The following is a 22,418-nucleotide window of genomic DNA, read 5'->3' as shown; positions in this document are numbered from 1 at the left end:
GGGTTATCCTTTAACAGATCTGCATTTATATCCCTAGTTTTTTCACAAATTATAGACTCAGATAGGCTATCACCTGCCATCTGCCTTTTGTTTATCCACACTAATAATTGCTTTTCTACCTCGTCTAACACTGTTGATCGTGACTTACTAATTTGAGTAACACTTGCTTCCTTATACAAATTTTTTCTTTGTAAAATTGTCGAGATGGTGGATTTATGCTGTACATATTAGCAAGATCAGTCACACGAAAGCCACTCTCATATTTCCACACAATTTCCTTCTTCGTTTCGATTATGTTCAAGTACTTTCTTTATCTTCGTTACTTTCTCTTCCTTCCTTAGCTTCTTTTCTAGCTTTTTTGGGGCCATTTTGATAGCAATTATCAAAATAAATTATTTAAATCACTGCATTGACCGAAATTATGTCCACAAACACAGGTATCTGGGCTCCGACTGATGTTTAAGAATGTTGTCAGCTGTTTGTTTACAATCGCACAAATGGATACATGTGATCGTATTTGTATTGTAACTCAAGATGTTGGTCGTAATTCAAAACAAAAATTTTGGTCGTAAACCAAGTTGTTTGCATGTCAGGCCGGTCGTATATCGAGGGTCAGCTGCACTTGTTTTTTCAGGGAGCTTTGGATAAAACAGGTGGTTCAATAAATAAAAATCATGATGATGAAGCAGTCACCTGGGGCCTCATGCATAACGCCATGCGTAGAACTGACACTATAACATGACGTAAGCACAAAAGCCAAAATGTGCTTAGGCACAGAAAAATCCAGATGCAGGAATCTGTGCGTTCGCCAACTTTTGCCACATAAATCCTGGTCAGTGTGAAAAGTAATGCTCGTGCACGTCCCTGCTGTCCCGCCCCAACTCCTCCCAGAATTACGCCCCTTTGAATATGCAAATCAATATAAATAGCCATTAAGATCAGCGTTCTGTGAAAAGACAATGGGAAAAGCAAGAGGGAAAATGGAAGAATTTCAGTGAATACCAAGTGGAGACAAAGAAAAAAATAATATTTGTTGGTTTAAACAGTGGTATAAACAACAAAAGGAAGCTGATCGACTGACATAGCATGTCGGAGAAACTCGAAAGCTCAAGTTCACGAAGTCACACAGTGCCCGAAATAAAAAAAGAAGTTGTCAGATATCAAAGTCGCCATGAAAAGGCGATTCGTTGCCCACTGTCCGAGTGTCATAAGAAAGCTTATTAGGGTACAGAGAAAGGAAAAAAAGTACACAGTGGCGAAAAAGCACGAAATGTCAACTTCGATCTTGAAATTTCCACTTTAATCACCTAGTTTATTTTGTCATTAAAGTAGAACATCATAAACTTCATCTTAAAATCATTTAATTAACTTGTTTCTCAAATCACATCGTAAGTAAAGTAGCACATTAAATGCTTTGTTTTGTATGTGTTCTTCTATGTGCTCTATCAATCAATCAATCAACATTTATACTTTGCCAGCCATTCTTCGTTCAACAAAGGCTCCAGTTCAGATTTTCGCTCTCACAAAAACTGCTTTACTTCTTCCCTCAGTTCGAAAAGGCGCGAAAGAACCCTTCCTCTCAATAACCACCTCACTTCTGCATGGAGAAGGAGTTGTTGGTGGTGTGAGTCCATGCTCTCACATAGTGTCGTGAAGAGCCTTGAGTTCATAGATCAACTATGAATTTCATTAATAATCTTCACCGCGTCATTCATCACAGTGTTTAGTTCAGTAGAAAGCTTCTTTGCAGCTAGGTGCTCTCGGTGGATCATACAGTGAATGGACAAAACTTTCCAGTCATGCTCGCAGCACAGTCAGTACACACTCCGACGCATTTGCTCCAGTATAGATAGATAGATACTTTATTAATCCCAAGGGGAAATTCACATAATCCAGCAGCAGTATACTGATACAAAAAACAATATTAAATTAAAGAGTAATAAAAATGCATGTAAAAACAGACTAATAATAATAATCCTGCTAATAATGTTAGCATTTACTCCCCCGTGTGGAATTGAAGAGTCACATAGTGTGGGGGAGGAACGATCTCTTCAGTCTGTCAGTGGAGCAAGACAGTGACAAAAGTCTGTCACTGAAGCTACTCCTCTGCCTGGAGATGACACTGTTAAGTGGATGCAGTGGGTTCTTCATGATTGACAGGAGTTTGCTTAGTGCCCGTTGCTCTGCTACAGATGTCCAGCTTTATTCCTACAATAGAGCCTGCCTTCTTAACAAATTTGTCCAGGCGTGAGACGTCCTTCATCTTTATGCTGCCTCCCCAGCACACCACCGCATAGAAGAGGGCACTCGCCACAACCGTCTGGTAGAACATCTGCAGCATCTTATTGCAGATGTTGAAGGACGCCAACCTTCTAAGAAAGTGTAGTCGACTCTGACCTTTCTTACACAGAGCATCAGTATTGGCAGACCAGTCCAATTTGTCATCCAGCTACACTTCCAGGTATTTATAGGTCTGTACCCTCTGCACACAGTCTCCTCTGATGATCACGGGGTCCATGAGGGGCCTGGGCCTCCTAAAATCCACCACCAGTTCCTTGGTCTTGCTGGTGTTCAGGTGTAAGTTGTTTTGAATCCCACCATTTAACAAAGTCTTTGATTAGCTTCCTGTACTCCTCCTCTTACCCACTCCTGATGTAGCCCACGATAGCAGTGTCATCAGCGAACTTTTGCACATGCCAGGACTCCGAATCGTACTGGAAGTCTGATGTTTATAGGCTGAACAGGACTGGAGAAAGTACAGTCCCCTGCGGCGCTCCTGCGTTGCTGACCACAGTGTCAGACCTGCAGTTCCCAAGGTGCGCATACTGAGGTCTGTCTGTAAGATAGTCCACGATCCGTGCCACCAAGTGTGAGTCTACTCCCATCTCAGTCAGCTTGTCCCTAAGGAGCAGAGGTTGGATGGTGGTGAAGGCGCTAGAGAAGTCCAGAAACATAATTCTTACAGCACCACTGCCTCTGTCCAAGTGGGAGAGGGATCGGTGTAGCATATAGATGATGGCATCCGCCACTCCAACCTTCTCCTGGTATGCGAACTGCAGAGGGTCAAGGGCGTGGCGGACCTGTTGCCTCAGGTGGTGAAGCGGCAGCCGCTCCATGGTCTTCATCACATGTGAAGTCAGAGCAACAGGCCGGAAGTCATTCTGCTAACTAGGACGTGATACCTTTGGGACTGGGGTGATACAAGATGTTTTCCATAGCCTCGGGACTCTCCCTTGTTCCAGACTCAGGTTGAAGATGCTTTGTAGAGGACTCCCCAGTTCCAACGCACAGGCCTTTAGCAGTCGTGGCGATACACCATCTGGACCTGCTGCTTTGCTGGCATGAAGTCTCCTCAGCTCTCTTCTTACCTGTGCTGCTGTAATTGTGGGTGGGGATGTCTCTGCTATGCTGGTATCAGCAGAAGGATGGTTGGAGGATGAAGTACTCCGAGGTGAGATTTACTCCGAGGTGAGAGTGGGTTAGGGTGGTCAAACCTGTTAAAGAAGTTGTTCATTTGGTTTACTCTCTCTACTTCTCTCTCAATGGTGGCAACCCGCTTCGAGCTGCAGCCAGTGATGATCTTCATCCCATCCCACACTTCCTTCATGCTGTTATTCTGCAATTTCTGCTCCAGCTTTCTCCTTTACTGCTCCTTCGCTTCCCTGAGCTGGACTCGGAGTTCCTTCTGCACGCGCTTGAGCTCATGCTGATCACCGCCTTTAAAACCCTTTTCTTATGGTTCAAAAGGCCCTTGATGTCACTTGTAATCCATGGATTGTTGTTAGCATAGCAGCGTACTGTTCTTACTGAAACTACAATGTCCATACAGAGGTTGATGTAATCAGTTGTGCAGTCAACAGCCTCTTCAGTGTTCTCACTATGTGACCCCCGCAGTATATCCCAGTCTGTAGTTCCAAAGCAGTCTCTCAGAGCCTGCTCTGCCTCAAGGGGCCATTTCCTGAATGATCGTGTGGTTGTAGGTAGTGCCTTCACTCTTGGTTTGTAGTGAAGCTGAAGCAGAACCAGGTTATGATCTGCTTTTTTTGTTTGCATACAGTAGGTCAATAGTCCTATTTCTCCGGGTGTTACAGTCCACATACTGGGAGAAGACAGGTAATGTTTATCCAGCGTTACATGGTTAAAATCTCCAGCGATTAGCACAAGCGCCTCAGGGTGCTGCGTTTGTAACTTAGCAACTGCGGAATGGATAATGTCACTCGCTATCTCTGCGTTCGCTCGTGGGGGGGATGTAAACAATAACAGTAATCACGTGTCCAAACTTTCTTGGCAAGTAATAGGGACGCAGACTTATGGCCAACAGTTCGATGTTCCTGCAGCAATTGGAGATTTTAACGTTTACGTGTCCTGAGTTGCACCACTTTGTATTGACATAGAGAGCGACACCCCCTCCTTTTTTTTCCCCCGCTGGTATTCGTGTCTCTGTCTGCTCTAACTGTGCTAAATCCGGGTAGCTCCACGTTATTATCTGGGATGGTAGTTGTTAGCCACGTTTCACTAAAACACAGCAAGCTGCATTCTCTGTAGGTTCTGACAGTTTTCACCAGCACAGCCAGTTCCTTGATCTTATTTGGTAGTGAGTTCACATTTCCAAGGATCACAGAAGGCACCGACGGTTTATAACGCCATTTTCTCGCAAGCTGCCATCCATCCATCCATCCATCCTCTTCCGCTTATCCGAGGTCGGGTCGCGGGGGCAGCAGCTTAAGCAGAGAGGCCCAGACTTCCCTCTCCCGCCACTTCTTCCAGCTCTTCCGGAGAATCCCATGCTCCCAGGCCAGCCGGGAGACATAGTCCCTCCAGCGTGTCCTGGGTCTTCCCCGGGCCTCCTCCCGTTGGACGTGCCCGAACACCTCACCGGGAGGTGTCCAGGAGGCATCCTGATCAGATGCCCGAGCCACCTCATCTGACTCCTCTCGATGCGGAGGAGCAGCGGCTCTACTCTGAGCCCCTCCCGGATGACTGAGCTTCTCACCCTACCTTTAAGGGAAAGCCCAGACACCCTGCGGAGGAAACTCATTTCAGCCGCTTGTATTCGCGATCTCGCTCTTTCGTCACTACCCATAGCTCATGACCATAGGTGAGGGTAGGAGCGTAGATCGACTGGTAAATTGAGAGCTTTGCCTTACGGCTCAGCTCCTTTTTCACCACGACAGACCGATGCAGAGCCCGCATCACTGCGGATGCCGCACCGATCCGCCTGTCGATCTCACGCTCCATTCTTCCCTCACTCGTGAACAAGACCCCGAGATACTTGAACTCCTCCACTTGGGGCAGGATCTCTTCCCCAACCCTGAGGGCACTCCATTGTCTCGGATTTGGAGGTGCTGATTCTCATCCCAGCCGCTTCACACTCAGCTGCGAACCGATCCAGAGAGAGCTGAAGATCACGGCCTGATGAAGCAAACAGGACAACATCATCTGCAAAAGCAGTGACCCAATCCTGAGTCCACCAAACCGACCCCTTCAACACCCTGGTTGCCTTAGAAATTCTGTCCATAAAAGTTATGAACAGAATCGGTGACAAAGGGCAGCCCTGGCGGAGTCCAACTCTCACTGGAAACGGGCTCGACTTACTGCCGCAATGCGGACCAAGCTCTGACACCGTTGTACAGAGACCGAACAGCTCTTATCAGGGGTCCGTACCCCATACTCCCGAGCACCCCCACAGGATTCCCGAGGGACACGGTCGAATGCCTTTCCAAGTCCACAAAACACATGTAGACCGGTCGGCAAACTCCCATGCACCCTCCAGGACTCTGCTAAGGGTGAAGAGCTGGTCCACTGTTCCGCCACCAGGACTAAAACCACACTGTTCCTCCTGAATCCGAGGTTCACTATCCGACGGACCCTCCTCTCCAGAACCCCGAATAGACTTTTCCAGGGAGGCTGAGGAGTGTGATCCCTCTATAGTTGGAACACACCCTCCGTCCCCTTTTAAAGAGGGGACCACCACCCCGGTCTGCCAATCCAGAGGCACTGTCCCGATGTCCATGCGATGTTGCAGAGACGGTCAACCAAGACAGTCCTACAACATCCAGAGCCTTAAGGAACTCCGGCGATCTCATCCACCCCGGGCCCTGCCACCAAGGAGTTTTTGACCACCTCGGTGACTTCAGTCCCAGAGATGGGAGAGCCCACCTCAGAGTCCCCAGGCTCTGCTTCCTCATTGGAAGGCATGTTAGTGGGATTGAGGAGGTCTTCAAGTACTCCTCCCACCACCCACAACCCGAAGTCGAGGTCAGCAGCGCACCATCCCCACCATATACGGTGTTGACACTGCACTGCTTCCCTCCTGAGACGGTGGACCAGAATCTCCTCGGCCGTCCAAAGTCGCTCTCCATGGCCTCCAAACTCCTCCCATGCCCGAAGTTTTGCCTCAGCAACAACCGAAGCCGCTCCGCTTGGCCTGCCGGTACCTATCAGCTGCCTCCAGAGACCCACAGGACAAAAAGTCCTATAGGACTCCTTCTTCAGCTTGACGGCATCCTCACGCGGTGTCCACCAACGGGTTCGGGATTGCCGCCACGACAGGCACCACCACCTTGCGGCCACAGCTCCGTCAGCCGCTCAACAATAGAGGCACGGAACATGGCCCATTCGACTCAATGTCCCCACCTCCCTCGGACGGGTTGAAGTTCTGCCGGAGGTGGGAGTTGAAGCTACTTCTGACAGGGGACTCTGCCAGCCGCTCCCAGCAGACCCTCACAACACGCTTGGGCCTACCAGGTCTGACCGCATCTTCCCCACCATCGAAGCCAACTCACCACCAGGTGGTGATCAGTTGACAGCTCCGCCCCTCTCTTCACCCGAAAGTGTCCAAGACATATGGCCGCAAGTCCACGACACGACCACAAAGTCGATCATCGACCTGAGGCCTAGGGTGTCCTGGTGCCAAGTGCACATATGAACACCCTTATGCTTGAACATGGTGTTCGTTATGGACAATCCGTGACGAGCACAGAAGTCCAATAACAAAACACCGCTTGGGTTCAGATCGGGGCCATTCCTCCCAATCACGCCTTCCAGGTCTCACTGTCATTGCCCACGTGAGCATTGAAGTCTCCCAGCAAAACGAGGGAATCCCCAGAAGGTATGCCCTCTAGCAACCCCTCCAGAGACTCCAAAAAGGGTGGATACTCCAAACTGCTGTTCGGAGCATACGCACAAACAACAGTCAGGACCCTTCCCCACCGGCGGAGGGAGGCCACCCTCTCCCACCGGGTAAACCCCAATGCACAGGCTCCAAGTCGGGGCAATAAGTATGCCCACACCTGCTCGGCGCCTCTCACCGGGGGCAACTCCAGAGTGGTAGAGAGTCCAGCCCCTCTCAAGGAGATTGGTTCCAGAGTCCAAGCTGTGCCGAGGTGAGTCCGACTATATCTAGCCGAACCTCTCGACCTCGCGCACTAGCTCAGGCTCCTTCCCCTTCAGAGAGGTGACATTGCACGTCCCAAGAGCCAGTTTCTGTAGCCGAGGATCAGACCGCCAAGGTCCCCGCCTTCGCCACCACCCAACTCACACTGCACCTAACCTCCTTGACCCCTCCCATAGGTGTCTTCTGATGTCACTCTGGTGTCCAGACATCGAATGCAATCATTGTTTCAAGTTTGGAAATGCAGCGCTTCGTCTCTAAGAAACAACTCTGCAGCCACGTATATCAAATTTTCTAACAAAGAAGCAGCAGCAGATGTTGCACTAAAAAATTGTAATTGTATAACATATACCTATATAATAATAAAATACTATCTATATTGATTTTATTTGTGCCTTAGCTTTCAGCCGGTCCACAAAATATTTATCCCATTTTCACCAGTCCGCAGGTGCAAAAAGGTTGAAGAACACTGCCCTAGAGTGTTCAGAAAACATACAACCATGAAGAATAGGCTAGCGGTCATGTGGAGATTTAACGCAAAAGCCTGGGTAACAAAAGTACTTTTTCTTGAGTGAATCAGGGAGGTTTTCTGTCCTACTGTTAAGAAATATCTAGAGGACAAAGGCTTACCACTTAAGGCTCTCCTCATCATGGACAATACTCCTGCTCACCCAAGAGACTTGGAAGAAGAGTTGGCTGAAGAATTCTCATGGCTTACAGTAGAGTTCCTCCTACCTAATACAACTTCTCTACTGCAGCCTATGGACCAGCTGGTTATAGCTAACTTTAAGAAGCTATACACAAAGGAACTGTTCCAGAAATGCTTCCAGATGGTCTCGGATACAAATTTAACTCTTACAGAGTTCTGGAAGGAACATTGCAACATCCTTTCCTGTGTGGGGTTGTCTCTCTAAGGACACTGAGATCTGCCTGGAAGAAAGTGTGGCCTAAAATTATAGAGGAGAGAGACTTTGAAGGCTTTGTAGAGGAGCCTGAGCCTGCAACTGACCCTGTGGTTGATGACATTGTCACTATAGCTGAGTCCATAGGCATGCAGGTAGACAGTGGTGATGTTGAGGAACTGATGGAGGAACACTCAGAGGAATTGTCTACAAAGGAACTTCAGCAACTTCTGGCTGAGCAACAGAGAATGGCATCTGAGGAGCCTTCTGAATAAGAGTGGGAGGATCAACAGGAGGAACACTCAGAGGAATTGTCTACAGAGGAACTTCAGCAGCTTCTGGCTGAGCAACAGAGAGTGGCAGCTGAGGAGCCTTCTGAAGAAGAGGGACAGGATCAACAATCATTGCAGCAAATTTCCCCTTCTGAAGTAAAGGACATCCTGAAAAAATGGACAGAGCTACAAACATTTGTAGAGAAGACCCACCCAGACAGAAAAAGCTAATTGTTACATTAACTTGCTTAATGACAATGTCATGTCATACTACAAAACTGTGTTGAAGAAAAGACAGAAACAGACAACCTTAGACCAGTTTTTATTTCCGAAAATGTTGAGACCTAGTGAGCCAGAAGCAGGTCCTAGTGGGCTACAGCCTCTCCCAAGGAGAGAAAGGACACTAGAGATCCAGAGTCCTGATGTTCTTATGAAGGGGAGTCTCCTTCTAAACAATAACCACCTTCCATTTCATTCTCCTCCTCCTCCCTTCCTAAGCCAAAGATGTCAACTTAAATGGTGAGTACAGTATGAAATTGTTGTTTCTGGTAGGCTAGGCACTTTTTATTTTTTGGTTAGTACATTAGAAAAAATTATTGGTGCTTTTGGTAAATTTTGCACATTATACAACCCTTTTTTATTATGGAAAGGTTAAGTAGGTGTTGCTGTGGGAGGTTCCGAACGCATTATGGGCATTTCCATTATTTCTTATGAGAAAAATAGTCCTGACTTACAACCAGCTTGAGTTACAACCAGCCCTCGCGAACGAATTGAGTTCATGAGACAAGAGCCCACTATGTATAAAGTTAACGTCACTGATTTGATTTTCAAAATATTCTTAAAAATGGCAATTTTAAAACCATTGAAAATCAGACGTAGCAGTCATTTTCCATTCTGATTGATGAGAAGGGATGTTAGCTGGTAATTTCTTACTGTGATAAATACAAGTTACAGCATACAACATATTTAATGTAAGCACCTCGGGTTCAAGAGTTGGTGGGAGCAAATGGTACTTTTAATGTCTGGTAGAAGTATTTAAATAAATATGTCTCACGCAGTCATTGGAATTATAGTTCCAGAAGGATAGAATTAGAGTTTAAACAATATCTATTCCAAAAATCTTCATTAACTTTCTTACAGTGTTACGTTTTTTTCTCAGAAAAACATAAAAAGTGTTACATTTGTTTGTCTTGAAAAGTTACATTTTTTTTAAATGTATTCTCAAAAGATTGGCCCCTTATCCAAAACCAGTAAAAAAAATGTCACTTGATAAAGAATCATGCTAGTGAAAAAAACTCTGAGAATGTACTTTTTAGAGATATTAAAGTTTAATGAAGTTACTGTTTTAGGACCCAGCCCAAAAATATGCATTTTAGGAGGACTGGCTTTGGTAAATTGGCCCTAGTGTCTGTGCACATGTGAGTATATGGGTGTATGTGTTACCCTTACAATAGGCTGGAGTGCCATCAAGGGATCGTTTCTGCCTTGTACCTGATGATTGCTAGGTTAGGCTCCAGCTGCCCCATTACCCTTCTCTAAATAAGCAGGTTAGGAAGGTGCATGGATGGAGACGGGACTCTAAACATGTCAAGGCGGTGTGGTGTTCTATGCTTGGATATGAACAGACAGTTTTATTTTGAAATGAATAACTCAACATATTCTTTATCACAAAATATTATATATGCAATCATGATATAATTTACAAGTGAAAAAAACTTTAGAAAAACAAAAGTGATAATTCAAATAATAGATGCTACCTATAAACTCTAGTTCTATACTCCATTTACTGCTGTATTTCTGCCTTAACTTGATGCTTTGGGAGTTGTCTTACAATTATAATTTTATTCTGAAATATACACAAAAAATGTAATTCTAATCTTGCAAAGATAATACCAGCTTTGGATTTGCTTTCGTGCTTAGCTGAAACTCTGAATCTTGTTAATAAAATTAGACAAATTAACAGGAGTAGCATAGACTGGGGTAGGATAAGCATATCACTGTCAGATGGTTGCTTATCCCAAACCACTCTGACCCCTAACCAGTTATACATGAGCTTTGAGATAAGTGGACAGAGCAATGGCAGGTGGCAGTTACAAGGCTCAGTATGGTTGTTATTGTTGACTTTCATTGATAAATTGTGGATGGGGAAAATTTGCACAGTATGAAATCTTATTTCCATAGTAAGGAAAGGTAATTAGCATAGAATAAAAAAAAAACAAACTTATTTTTCAGAAATCCTCTTGTATTTTATCTTTTGTACTTCTGTAATCCCCAACTGTGAAACTTTGATTCCCCATGACCTGACAACCCTGTTTACAGTAGGTTTGCAGGCTCTAGATGCTAAAAAAAATTCTTTTTTGTGATTGGCCAATTTACCTATCATCAGTTGAGTCTTTTGTAGTGAAAACTGGCCGATTTAGATCAGCGCCCAATCAACCGGTGCATCACTGATTATGACATTGTTAGAAAGATATTTGTGATGCATGTATAAAAGCAAGGAAATTAATAAAATAGATTGAATTAGATTTAGAGCTTGCTTTTTAGTCTTCCTTTTTGGCACTTGATTTTTTTTTTTGCTTACTTATTTGAATTCTCTTTGTTTCTGTAATAATTTTATTTTTCTATCTTAACACAACACTGAAACTACCATTTCACTCCTGAATGTCTACCATTGCTTTCTATAAACAGATACTTGGATATAATTTATTTTACCTATGGTAGGCAATGGCTCCCTCTGATTCTTTACTGAAGACATGCTGGTATTGTATGGAAGCAAATGCCAATTAATGCTGCATAAACAGTTTAGACAGTGTTTAAGGCTCTATAATTATACTGGCCATCCCCCACGGCTTCACCCGTGTATTAGTGAAACAGGACAGTAAGGAGGGCCCCACCCAGTTCTCTACTCCTGACATTACTCTTCTCCCTCCCCTCGGCCCGCAGCCTGTCTTGGTTTAGCATGAATGTATCGCTCCTGCAAGCGATCTCTGATTCTTAATGCAATGAGAGAAGTCATAAAATCAACCAGAATGTTCAAGTAAATTTATAGAAAAAAAAAAGATCTAAATTCGTTAAGTAGTTCTCTCGTTCGCTAACTAAGCAGAGTTAAGATTATGCCCTGAGGCAGACACGTGAGTGAGGAGGGCCCCGCCCCCCTCTCCGTAGCTCGATATGTCTCTCTTGGATTCATGATAATAAATTGGTACCGCAAGCAAACTATGACACTTGCAAAAAAAATTGCAAAATCAACGGAATGTTCAAGCAAATGATAGAAAAAAACCCGATCTAAATATGTTGAGTAGTTATCTCATGAAAGACAGACAGACATACAAACGGGTCTACAAAAACTATAAGAAATTTAGCGCCTGAAAAACAAAATTTTTAAAAACATTTCTTAGTGAGCAACTATGGGGCCAAGGGTAACCTACATTCCAAATTTCAAGTCCTCATGGTTCGGGAGATTTTGTGATGAGTGAGTCAGTAGTATTTGGCTTATATATATACTAGCAAAATACCCGCGCTTCGCAGCGGCGAAGTAGTGCCTTAAAATTTTTATTAAGAAGAAAATTAAACCTTTTTAAACTGAGGGAATATATAACAATAATTATTTGTGAAGGATCTCTTTGTATGCCACGTTGTGAGTTTGGCCCTCCGGTTGAAATATGACCAAGCTGTGTGCTGAGCTTACTCTTGAGCATGTAACGTACAGTTGGCCATGTGAACAGTAATCTTGTTTCAAATCTCACAGCTTGGATTGCTGCTGTCATAATCGGTTTGAGTTTCATGGTTTGTTTCAATTACGACAGTATTTGTAGGACTTGTGTTGAAGAGACATTCGGCATCTGTCAAGCATTGTAAGTATACAACCAGTTTCATTGATAACTTCACATCCAGCTTTTGAGAGTTTAAACATTCATAAACATCAAAGTGTCCACTACTGAAATCGTCACCTGTCAGTCTAAGATGTTTAAGAGGCATTGGCGGTTGTCAAAAGGTGTGAAATATTTGGCCATTTCGGTACACTTGAAAGCGACAACCGAACAATTCAGTCATTCTTATAGTGCTCCTGTGTAGTATAATTATCTCCTGTACCGTCATCAGTCCACACCTTGAACCTGTCCCAGTTATTCAATACATAAGACACAATGTTCCTCCGGATATCAAGAGTGAGTCTGATATGGCCGTATAATATGTAACAAAGAGAATGGAAAAGGTAGGTGCCATCTCCGGGCATGGAAACCACTCGGTAAGTGACAGTTCTTTGATCAATGGTGATCACCTCGATAGACATGTTAATGGGGGTACGGTTGGAATGATAAAGGAAATGGGTACCTGAACAATGTAAAGTAAGTCTAAAATACCTACACAATAACTATAATCGTAATAAATGAACAATAAAACAGCGGAGAAGCCATGGATTAAATAAAAAGACTGTAGTTATCACCAGGGAGACGTGAATCCCATGGCGAAGCAAGGAAGGGAATGTAGAGACTGGAGCGACGGACGGCCTTCTATAGGCAGGCAGCCAACAACGTGGGAGGCGTTGGGATGGGGGACCCAACGCCGCCCACACGTGACCGAGCTGCAGGCTATGGACGTATATATGTACGTAAGTAGGATTCAGCTAGCATTGGGAACCCGCATACCAAATTTCTTGAAGATGGGCCCATAAGTAACAAAGACTGTTGAAAAGTTCAATATGGCGGCCGACAGTGGCATCATACCACCGAAATAAGTACCAAATTTCAGCCTTCTACCTACACGGGAAGTTGGAGAATTAGTGACGTTGGAAAGTTTAATATGGCAGCTGACAGTGGCGCCATACCACCGAAATAAGTGCGTACATTGGTTTTGGTTAGCGCAGGGATGCCGCCTACCAAATTTCGTGAAGATGGGGCCATGAATAAGAAAGTTCAACATGGCGGACGTTGTTGACCGTTATGACCGTTACGCATAGAATTTTGAAATGAAACCTGCTTAACTTTTGTAAGTACAGTAAGCTGTAAGGAATAAGCCTGCCAAATTTCAGCCTTCTATCTACACGGGAAGTTGGAGAATTAGTGACATTGGAAACTTCAATATGGCGGCCGACAGTGACATCATACCAATGAAATAAGTACGTACATCGGTTTTGGTTAGCGCAGGGAAGCCACTTATCAAATTTCGTGAAGATGGGGCTATAAATAAGAAAGTTCAACATGGCGAAAATTGTCAACTGTTATGACCGTTACGCGTAGAATTTTGAAATGAAACCTGCTTAACGATTTTGTAAGTAAGCTGTAAGGAATGAGCCTGCCAAATTGTAAAAGAAGAGAATCGAAAGGATTTCCAGTGGGAAATGGGACTAATTTAGTAGCAGTTATCCCCAGAGAAAATAATCTGAGTTGGATAAAAGTGGAGGGAAGATCAGAGAGGTCTTGGAGAAGTATATACTGTATACAGTAATCCCTTCTCGATCGCGGGGGTTACGTTCCAGAACCCCCCGTGATAGATTAAAATCCGCGAAGTAGAAACCATATATAGTTATAGTATATAGTATAGTTATTTTAATATATTTTAAGCCCTTATAAACTCTCCCACACTGTTAACATTATTAGAGCCCTCTAGACATGAAATAACACCCTTTAGTCAAAAGTTTAAACTGTGCTCCATGACAAGACAGAGATGACAGTTCTTTCTCACAATTAAAAGAATGCAAATATATCTTCTTCTCTTCAGGAGCAGAGAATTTCAGAGAGAGAGCGCTCGCAAAGAAAAGCAAACAATCAAAAAATCAATACGTGTGCTTTTAAGTTTGCCACGGCATTTTTTAGAAGAGCATCAGTATCTTCTAAGCAAACAGCCTCTGTGCAAACAGCCCCTCTGCTCACATCTCCTCCGTCAAGCACAGAGAACATCAGAGAGAGCGAGATTAAAGCAAACAATCAAAAAATCAATAAGTGTGCTTTTAGAAGCACCCGATAAAGTGGCATTTCTTAGAGGTTCGTCGTATTCACTAGGCAAACAACTTCTGTGCAAACAGCACCTCTGCTTACACCCCCTCCGTCAGGCGCAGAGAATGTCAGAGAGGGTGAGATAGAGGCAGAGACAAGCAAACAATCAAGCACCGCACGGCAAATATATCTTATAGCATTGAGGAGTTTTAGTTAATATGTAATACACGCTCTGATTGGGTAGCTTCTAAGCCATCCGCCAATAGCGTCCCTTGTATGAAATCAACTGGGCAAACAAACTGAGGAAGCATGTACCATAAATTAAAAGACCCATTGTCTGCAGAAATCCGTGAACCAATGAAAAATCCGTGATATATATTTAGATATGCTTACATTTAAAATCCGTGATAGAGTGAAGCCGCGAAAGTCGAAGCGCGATATAGCGAGGGATTACTGTAATACAGAAATGGAATAATAACAAGGGGAATGGAAAATAAGGTGATTGAGATGGCAACCCTAAAGGGAGATACTGGGAGACAATGATCAAAGCATATACAATTTGTGAAAGGTATTTAAGGAACAAGAATAGTAGCATCAATGACCAAGTGAATAACACAGTGTCTGAGTGGGATAAGGTATAGGCGATGTACGAATTAGTATGCCAATAATTTGGATTTTTAGGTAGATGCCATATATGCTCACGTACAGTATAAGTCAGGGCTGGAAACCCGAAAAATAGATCATAAAATCAGACCCCAACTTATATGCCCATTCAAAAATGCAATATTTAATTTTTTTTTTCTTCACCTTCTTGCCTCCACCAATCTTGCCTCAGTTTCTCAGACGCATTGAATTTTTTTGCAGCAGCAAAGTTACCAATTTCTTTTGCTACTTCAATGATGTTTAACCTAAAACAAGCTTCATATTTTCTTCTGATCAAACGCTACATCGTAGATAAGGGATGCTCTTACGATAAAGGTGTATGAGGGTGTGAGATACCATATACCGTATGGTCATGTAGGCACAATAGAGAGACAGAGAGGGGTTACGAGCACTCGTTGATACAGCGCATTGCCGCACCCACATAGGGGAAAAAAATGCAGTGTGCTCCATGGTTACTTTTTCAGTTGGGCATTAGCATATCATAATCCCTTGTACCAATAGCATGAGTTTTCCGCATTCGACTTATACGATCGACATTATAAAATACCAGAAATTATACGATAAAATCAAGTCCCGACTTATCCGTGGGAGAACTTATCCACGAGTATATATGGTAATAAAAATGACATTAATGCAAAAGCGTATACATTTTCTTTCAATTTATTACCTTTGACTATTTTTTACTATGGATAATTCCTCGCTGTACAGTGAACCCTCGTTTATCACGGTTAATCCGTTCCAGACTGTACCGTGATAAATGAATTTTCGCGAAGTAGGATTCTTAATTTATAAATCGAATATTTTCGCAGTTAAGAGTATAGAATACCTGTTTACGACCTTCTAAATACGTTTTTTAACATTATTAGAGCCCTCTAGACATGAAATAACACCCTTTAGTCACCATTACACTCATATTACCCAATATATTAGACAAAATAAGAGAAAATAAGACATATTAGACGTTACAAATATCATATTACTAGGCGCACTCGCCTTTTAAGGTTACCGACTTTTATCCTTAATTTTTGTGCGCTCCATGTGTACATCAGGCATGTAAGTGTAGAGAATGAGAACATCAAAGTGCCCATTCATAACATCTCCCGAAAACCTAAGTTTTTTTTTTAATCCCCTCAAGTGCCTGTCCAAAGTCGCACAATGTCAGCCCGAATCTGTAACGCTAAAAACGGAGTTTCATGCACTAAATTAGCTATAGATGAGAATAAGCAAGCACCATCTCCCCTGATATTTACTACGCGGTGAGGCATTTGTACTCCATCAACATTAATTATTTCCAGAGACATAATTTTGTCTATTTTTCCAGTGCATCACGCACAAAAGCAAGGGAACAATGACAGCACTGGAACTCTGCTCACATCGCATTGCTGCGTACCGACTTTTATCCTTAATTTTTGTGCACTACATGTGTACATCAGGCATGTAAGTGTAGGGAATGAGAACATCAAAGTGCCCATTCATAACATCTTTTTTTTTTTTTTTATCCCCTCAAGTGCCTGTCCAAAGTCGTACAATGTCAGCCCGAATCTGTACCTCTAAAGACGGAGTTTCATGCACTATAATAAGCTATAGATGAGAATAAGCAAGCACCATCTCCCCTGATATTTACTACGTGGTGAGGCATTTGTACTCCATCAACATTAATTATTTCCAGAGACATAATTTTGTCTATTTTTCCAGCGCATCGCACACAAAAGCAAGGGAACGATGACAGCACCAGAACTCTGCTCACATTAGCGCCGTACCTCAAGCCGCAAGTAGTAAGTCTGTAATAAGTGGAATACCGCTACGCTTTGCACTCACGGGACGGAAGGACAATCCCGAACGCTTTATATAGTAGATTATTGTACTGTACATTTAAATGCACACAACCACTAACCTATGAAGGCACGACCTCAGTAGGAGAGTCTTCAGAGGTGGTGCAGTATCTTCAGCAGGTGTGTTGTTGTCTTCAGTGAAGAAGTACTGTACTAGGAGTAGGCAGTGGGTGTCTGGGCACGCGTCTGAAGAACATCTTGATAGGCAGTTGCTGGCACTGTCTTTTCATATGCGTGAGGAGGCTTTTGTAGGGTATTGCCATCTTTAATCATATCCAAGAGTTTCACCTTCTTCTGGATAGTAAGCATCTTCCTCCAGCTCTTAGTTGTATTGTCAGAAGGCTAAGAAAAAGCAGCACGTTTAGGAGCCATCGTAGGGCTTAGATACAAGTTCTCAGAAAGCGCATGTGTAGTGACGTAAGCGTGTATGAGAAAAAAATCGCGATAGAGTGAAGCCGCGAAAGTCGAAGCGTGATATAGCGAGGGATCACTGTAATGTAAAATAGTTCTATTATGCATATGTAACAATTCCCATGAATATAACAATCGCTATAATGTAAAATAGTTCTATTATGCATATGTAACAATTCAAATAAATATATCAATCTGTTTAAATTGTACATCCGCTGCCCATTCCTGGGGCAGGGGTTGGCGAGCAAAGCAAGCAGGGGGCAGAGCCCCCTAGTACAGAAATAGAATTGAGACATATTTATTGCAGTCTGTAAGTGAATTTTAAAATTCCTGTAATGTTGGCATTTTTCTAGCATGGATAAATTAATAATGTTTCCTCAAACAAATTTATCCCAAACTAACTTTCTTGCTATTTATTTAGTATCTTGTTTATGTATTTTCATTTTGCAGTTAACTACATTTACATGATTTTTTTTGCAGATACATTCAACCAAAATGACATCAAGATGACTTGTGCACAACATAATTGTATAATGCCTTCAATTTTAAAACTAACAGGGTTAAATGACACTTCAGTACAGTTTGTACCCTTTGTCTCTGGAGAGCTTGTTTTATGAGTTACATTTTTCTCATCGCCTTGGATAGAACTATTTTTAAAGTACCATTTGTATAACATTAATATCTTCATGTTTTTGTGTTTGTATTACAGTGAATATTTACATTTCAGCATGTTTTAATAGGAGCACAATTTATTCACAATGTCTGAGCTTGAGAGATGATTAAAATAACAGAGTAGCCAGCCCTTGAGCATGAGCTCATGGTGCATTAGCACAGCTTCCAAGCTTACCTGTAACAGTATGTCTGCTACCATATCCTCTCATTCTTATTATTATACTAGCCCTTGCTACTGGTCTAGTCTTGTTTATATGTAAAGGGAGAATAGTCAATTATTTGACATGATACCATGGGCAAGGAACATTAACTCTGTCTTGCATGCTGTATAAGAAACATCATGCTGCATGCCATCTGTAGTAAACCTGACTGAATTCTAAAGCAGTGTGACCCATTCTCAGAAGGTGTAGCAGTTTTAGCACCACAGAGTTAAAAAGCAAAAGAATTCTTGAGTTTTTGTTGTTAAAATGCTTTTACTCTCAGGACCAGTTTGTACTTCACGCTCAGAACGCGTACGTGCACGCATCATGGCTGCATCACATTCCCAGCGTTCATTTGACACATCTTCTGTGCATGTCCTCAGAAACTAGTATGAGGTGTCATCAGACTCTCTGCTTACTATCAACATGTGACAGCAAGCCGCTTTGTAGATCCTACAGGATCAAGGTGCATGCTTCAATGTTTGATAAATGGTTTGATGTGGTGAAGCAAATCATCAAAACTTAAATGCTGACATACAAATGTATTTGTGGTGGTTTTCTTCATCAATTTCTCTCATATAGTATTGCATATTTCCCATTGTAATGACACAATTGCCACACAGAACACATTAAGTCTTTGAGGGCTGAATATTTTTTCCAAAAAAACGCTAACAAAACAATGGTTTCACACATAAATCAACTTCAAATATCTGTTGCTGCATGGTGTGGCTGCTGTTGGCGCCTGTTTGTTGTCTCTGGCAGCTGCTCGGGGGCAGCATGGCGGTCCGGCTGCCTGGCTGTCTTCATGTGGTGGTTGTGGTGGCAGTCGTAGTGCGATTCATACCTTGTCATCATAAGTGCTGGTATCTTCCTAGCTACGATTAGCTGATGCTGGCACCTCACTTTCATTTTCGATCTCCGTCTCCAGACCAGCTGCATCAAAATCAGAGTCCGACAAGTCAGAGTCCACAAAGTTGACACACAAAGTATCACCCACAGAGTATTTTGCTTTGGTCTCTAGGCAGACATCGATGCCATTTTAGAGGTTGTTTGCTCTTTGCTACTCATTCACGCGAAGGAAATCAAAGTCAAATCAAGCAAGCTAGCTTTCCTTCTTGCAAAGAGACTTAAACAGCGGATTACCATCCTCTACCCCGAAAGAGTTAAATTTATGATATTACAGCTGTCTGTACATTTAGAATGCTTAGATTTATACTTGATATCACTTTCATGATGAAATGCATTAAAGTATTTATATTACATTTTACATGTAAATCGTTACCTTCATTTAAATAATGGATACTGTTTATAATTACATATGTGGGGGCAGCGGTGGCGGAGTGGTAGCGCTGCTGCCTTGCAGGGAGTCACTGGTGTTCCCTGCCTGGAGTTTGCATGTTTTCCTGGTAAGTTTTCACAGTGTGGTCCAGTTTCCTTCCAAGGATTTGCAGGTTTGGGAATTTGGTGATGCTAAAATGACGCTAGTGCATGTGTGTGCTTATACTCGCCTTGCGAAGAGCTGATGCCCCGTCCAGGTATTGTTTCTGCCTTGTGCCCAATACTTGCTGGAATAGGCGTGCCCCTGGATTGATGGATGTAATCATTAAACATCTGTCCAGTTCAGAGATATGGTGGCAAGGTGTCCTGGGAATTTAATCGATATTTCAGGCAATTCACAACACAGCAAAGCCAAATGTTGTTTTCTCACCATGATAATATCTTGTACTGACACCTGGTGGAATCTTCCAGAATTATGTAAAGTACACGAGCAAGTATAAACAACGCACCGCTTGCGTAGCAGTAGTGTCCAAAAGGGCATGTGTCATGTTGTGTGAAGTATAAACCCAGCCGCCGTTTCCTCATCTTCCATTAATTTCATCATACATTTTGGGTAATCTTCTAGCCTTCTTAGCCTGGGAACACCGCAATGCTCTGAAATCATTTCATTGTTTCGTCATTTGTTTATGCAAATTCTGTTGATTTTTTTTTATGGTCTCTGATCTTTATTAAGTGAGATATTTTGTTTATGATTAATTATAATTGGCAACCTGTTGTAAGCATTTTGAACAATGACGTAGAATTTCACTAGCTCTTTTATTTTCTTGTGGTATCTGCCTTGCGTTTGTGAATTTTCATTTTTTCAGAATCATTTGCATGTTGCAATTATGTGCTGTCGTTTTACTTTCACATCTACATCTATGTTACCTTCATGTCATGGTAACATTTGTTCTCCTTGTATGCTTTGCTGCAGGTTTTAATACCAACCTTGCTTTTCATCATTCAAGCAATTCATTTTGTTAAGTTTGTTAAACTTCTCTCTTCAGTGCTTTTTCACATATCTTTATTCATATTTGATATTTCTCCAAAATATACTTAATGCTTTAGTTTGAGTGCTAATTTGTAGGCTAATTTCTTTGAAGTTCAGCAAAATTGTTTTTACTTGCAAGCTTGCTTCATTGTTGTAGCAAACCACTTAAACAAGTAAGAAAGAATTTATTAATTGTAACTGCTAGACAGGCATAAATTGGCTTACATTGTATACATTGCCTGATGTCATGCTTTTACTTTTATGGTGCATTTCTTTTAACTCTCACTGTTTTTGTTTTTTTTTCTTTACTTTTTTATAGGAGGTTGTCCTACACTTGCCTCTGAAGAATGTTCATCTATTGGCCACCTGTGGTGTAACATAATGACATTGTCCAGTGAAGTAAGATTTACGCTGCTATTGCCATGGAGTTGACGCAGTGACATAAGCCTTGAGTGGCTTCAGAGTTGACTTGTGAGCAAAGGACACATGTTTGGACTAGGATGTTCTCGATTGGATCACATGGTTTGCAGATTAAAAGGCTCTGAGGATAGACTACTTGGATTTTGCATTCTTTTCTTTTTCATTTTATTGGAGGTTGGAGAGACTGAGTTTTTTCCTCTTCCCTCCCCATTATTGACAGAACAATGGTATTAAATTTTGGGCATTTGCTTGGTAATGGCACAACGAACTAAGGACAATTAATTCCTTCTTAGCAAAAGACCAAGATAAACATCATCTTAAGGACAATTTCAATAGGGATTACATTTGAAGCTGAGCCTGAAATCTTCCCCAGGCTACATTTGTACCCAGTTTTGTGCTGCTGAAACCATGGTAGATGTCTATCTTGTGTGACAGCATTTTTTTTTAACTTTAAGCAATTGGGATGTTGAAAGGTCTGTAAGACTGCTGTCGCTGCCTTTGCGATTTAACATTGCTGGATAAATTACTGTGCTTAAAGCATAGAAGACTGTGAAGTAATGGAAGCAAGAATTATCAGTACTCTTTGCACCAGTATATGGGAAAGTTCAGTCGCATCAGTTCTCTGATTGCGGGAAAATGTTTTTGTTTTTTTTTTCTTTTGTGACTTGGATTTAAAGTGGAATAGCCCATAAATTTTAGGGACTCACACATTCTTGTGCCTTTTTTATTTATGCAATTTTGATGTCCTGTTTGCTTCTCATAAAAGCTGTTATCAGGGTCCAACAATCTGTCCTTGATAAAGCATTTAATTTTGTTTTTTTTTCTTGTGATTACACAAGATCTCTTCAGTATTCCATTCCCAGTACATTGGTTTGAAGATCTGTGGAAACTGAACATAGCCCAATCAGTGGATATTAGTTTAACTACTGCTAAAGTAGACTGAAATAGTTTTAATGAGCTTGAATTCTTTTCTTATTTCTATTTCAGTCAGCACTGTTAACAACTAAGAAACTGTTAATAACTATGCATTTGATATTCTGTCACATTTCTCCTCGGACCTGTTTTGGAGACTAAACTAACAAACTATTTTTAATTATAATACACCTCTCGAATGTGTTTTCAGCAGATGTGCTGAATTTACCTTTAGGCATGTTTGCAGCTGTGGAACATGGTCCAGTTCTTTGTAGTGACTCAAATATTTTATGCCTCTCATGGAAAGGCCGGGTACCTAAGAGTGAAAAGGAGAAGCCAGTTTGTCGGAGACGCTATTATGAGGAAGGATGGCTTGCAACTGGCAATGGTCGAGGTGTTGTTGGAGTGACATTCACATCAAGTCACTGCAGAAGAGATAGAAGTACACCACAACGAATCAATTTCAATTTGAGAGGTCATAACAGTGAGGTAGGTATTAA

General features: G+C 42.3%; 1 protein-coding gene across 1 annotated transcript in view; it reads left to right on the top strand.

Annotated features, from left to right (window-relative positions):
- tulp4a (TUB like protein 4a) overlaps positions 1-22,418 on the top strand; it is a 130,390-nt gene that overhangs the window by 7,786 nt on the left and 100,186 nt on the right. Inside the window, exon 2 of the mRNA XM_039747780.1 lies at positions 20,906-22,407. Coding sequence (XP_039603714.1) covers positions 22,156-22,407 — 252 coding nt within the window. The 5' untranslated portion in view covers positions 20,906-22,155. The remainder of the gene's footprint in view (positions 1-20,905; positions 22,408-22,418) is intronic.

This window comes from Polypterus senegalus, chromosome 3 (assembly GCF_016835505.1).
Source record: "Polypterus senegalus isolate Bchr_013 chromosome 3, ASM1683550v1, whole genome shotgun sequence".
Taxonomy (NCBI): Eukaryota; Metazoa; Chordata; class Cladistia; order Polypteriformes; family Polypteridae; genus Polypterus; species Polypterus senegalus.
The sequence above is the reverse complement of the archived record's forward strand: the minus strand, read 5'-3'. Positions and strand labels throughout refer to the sequence as shown.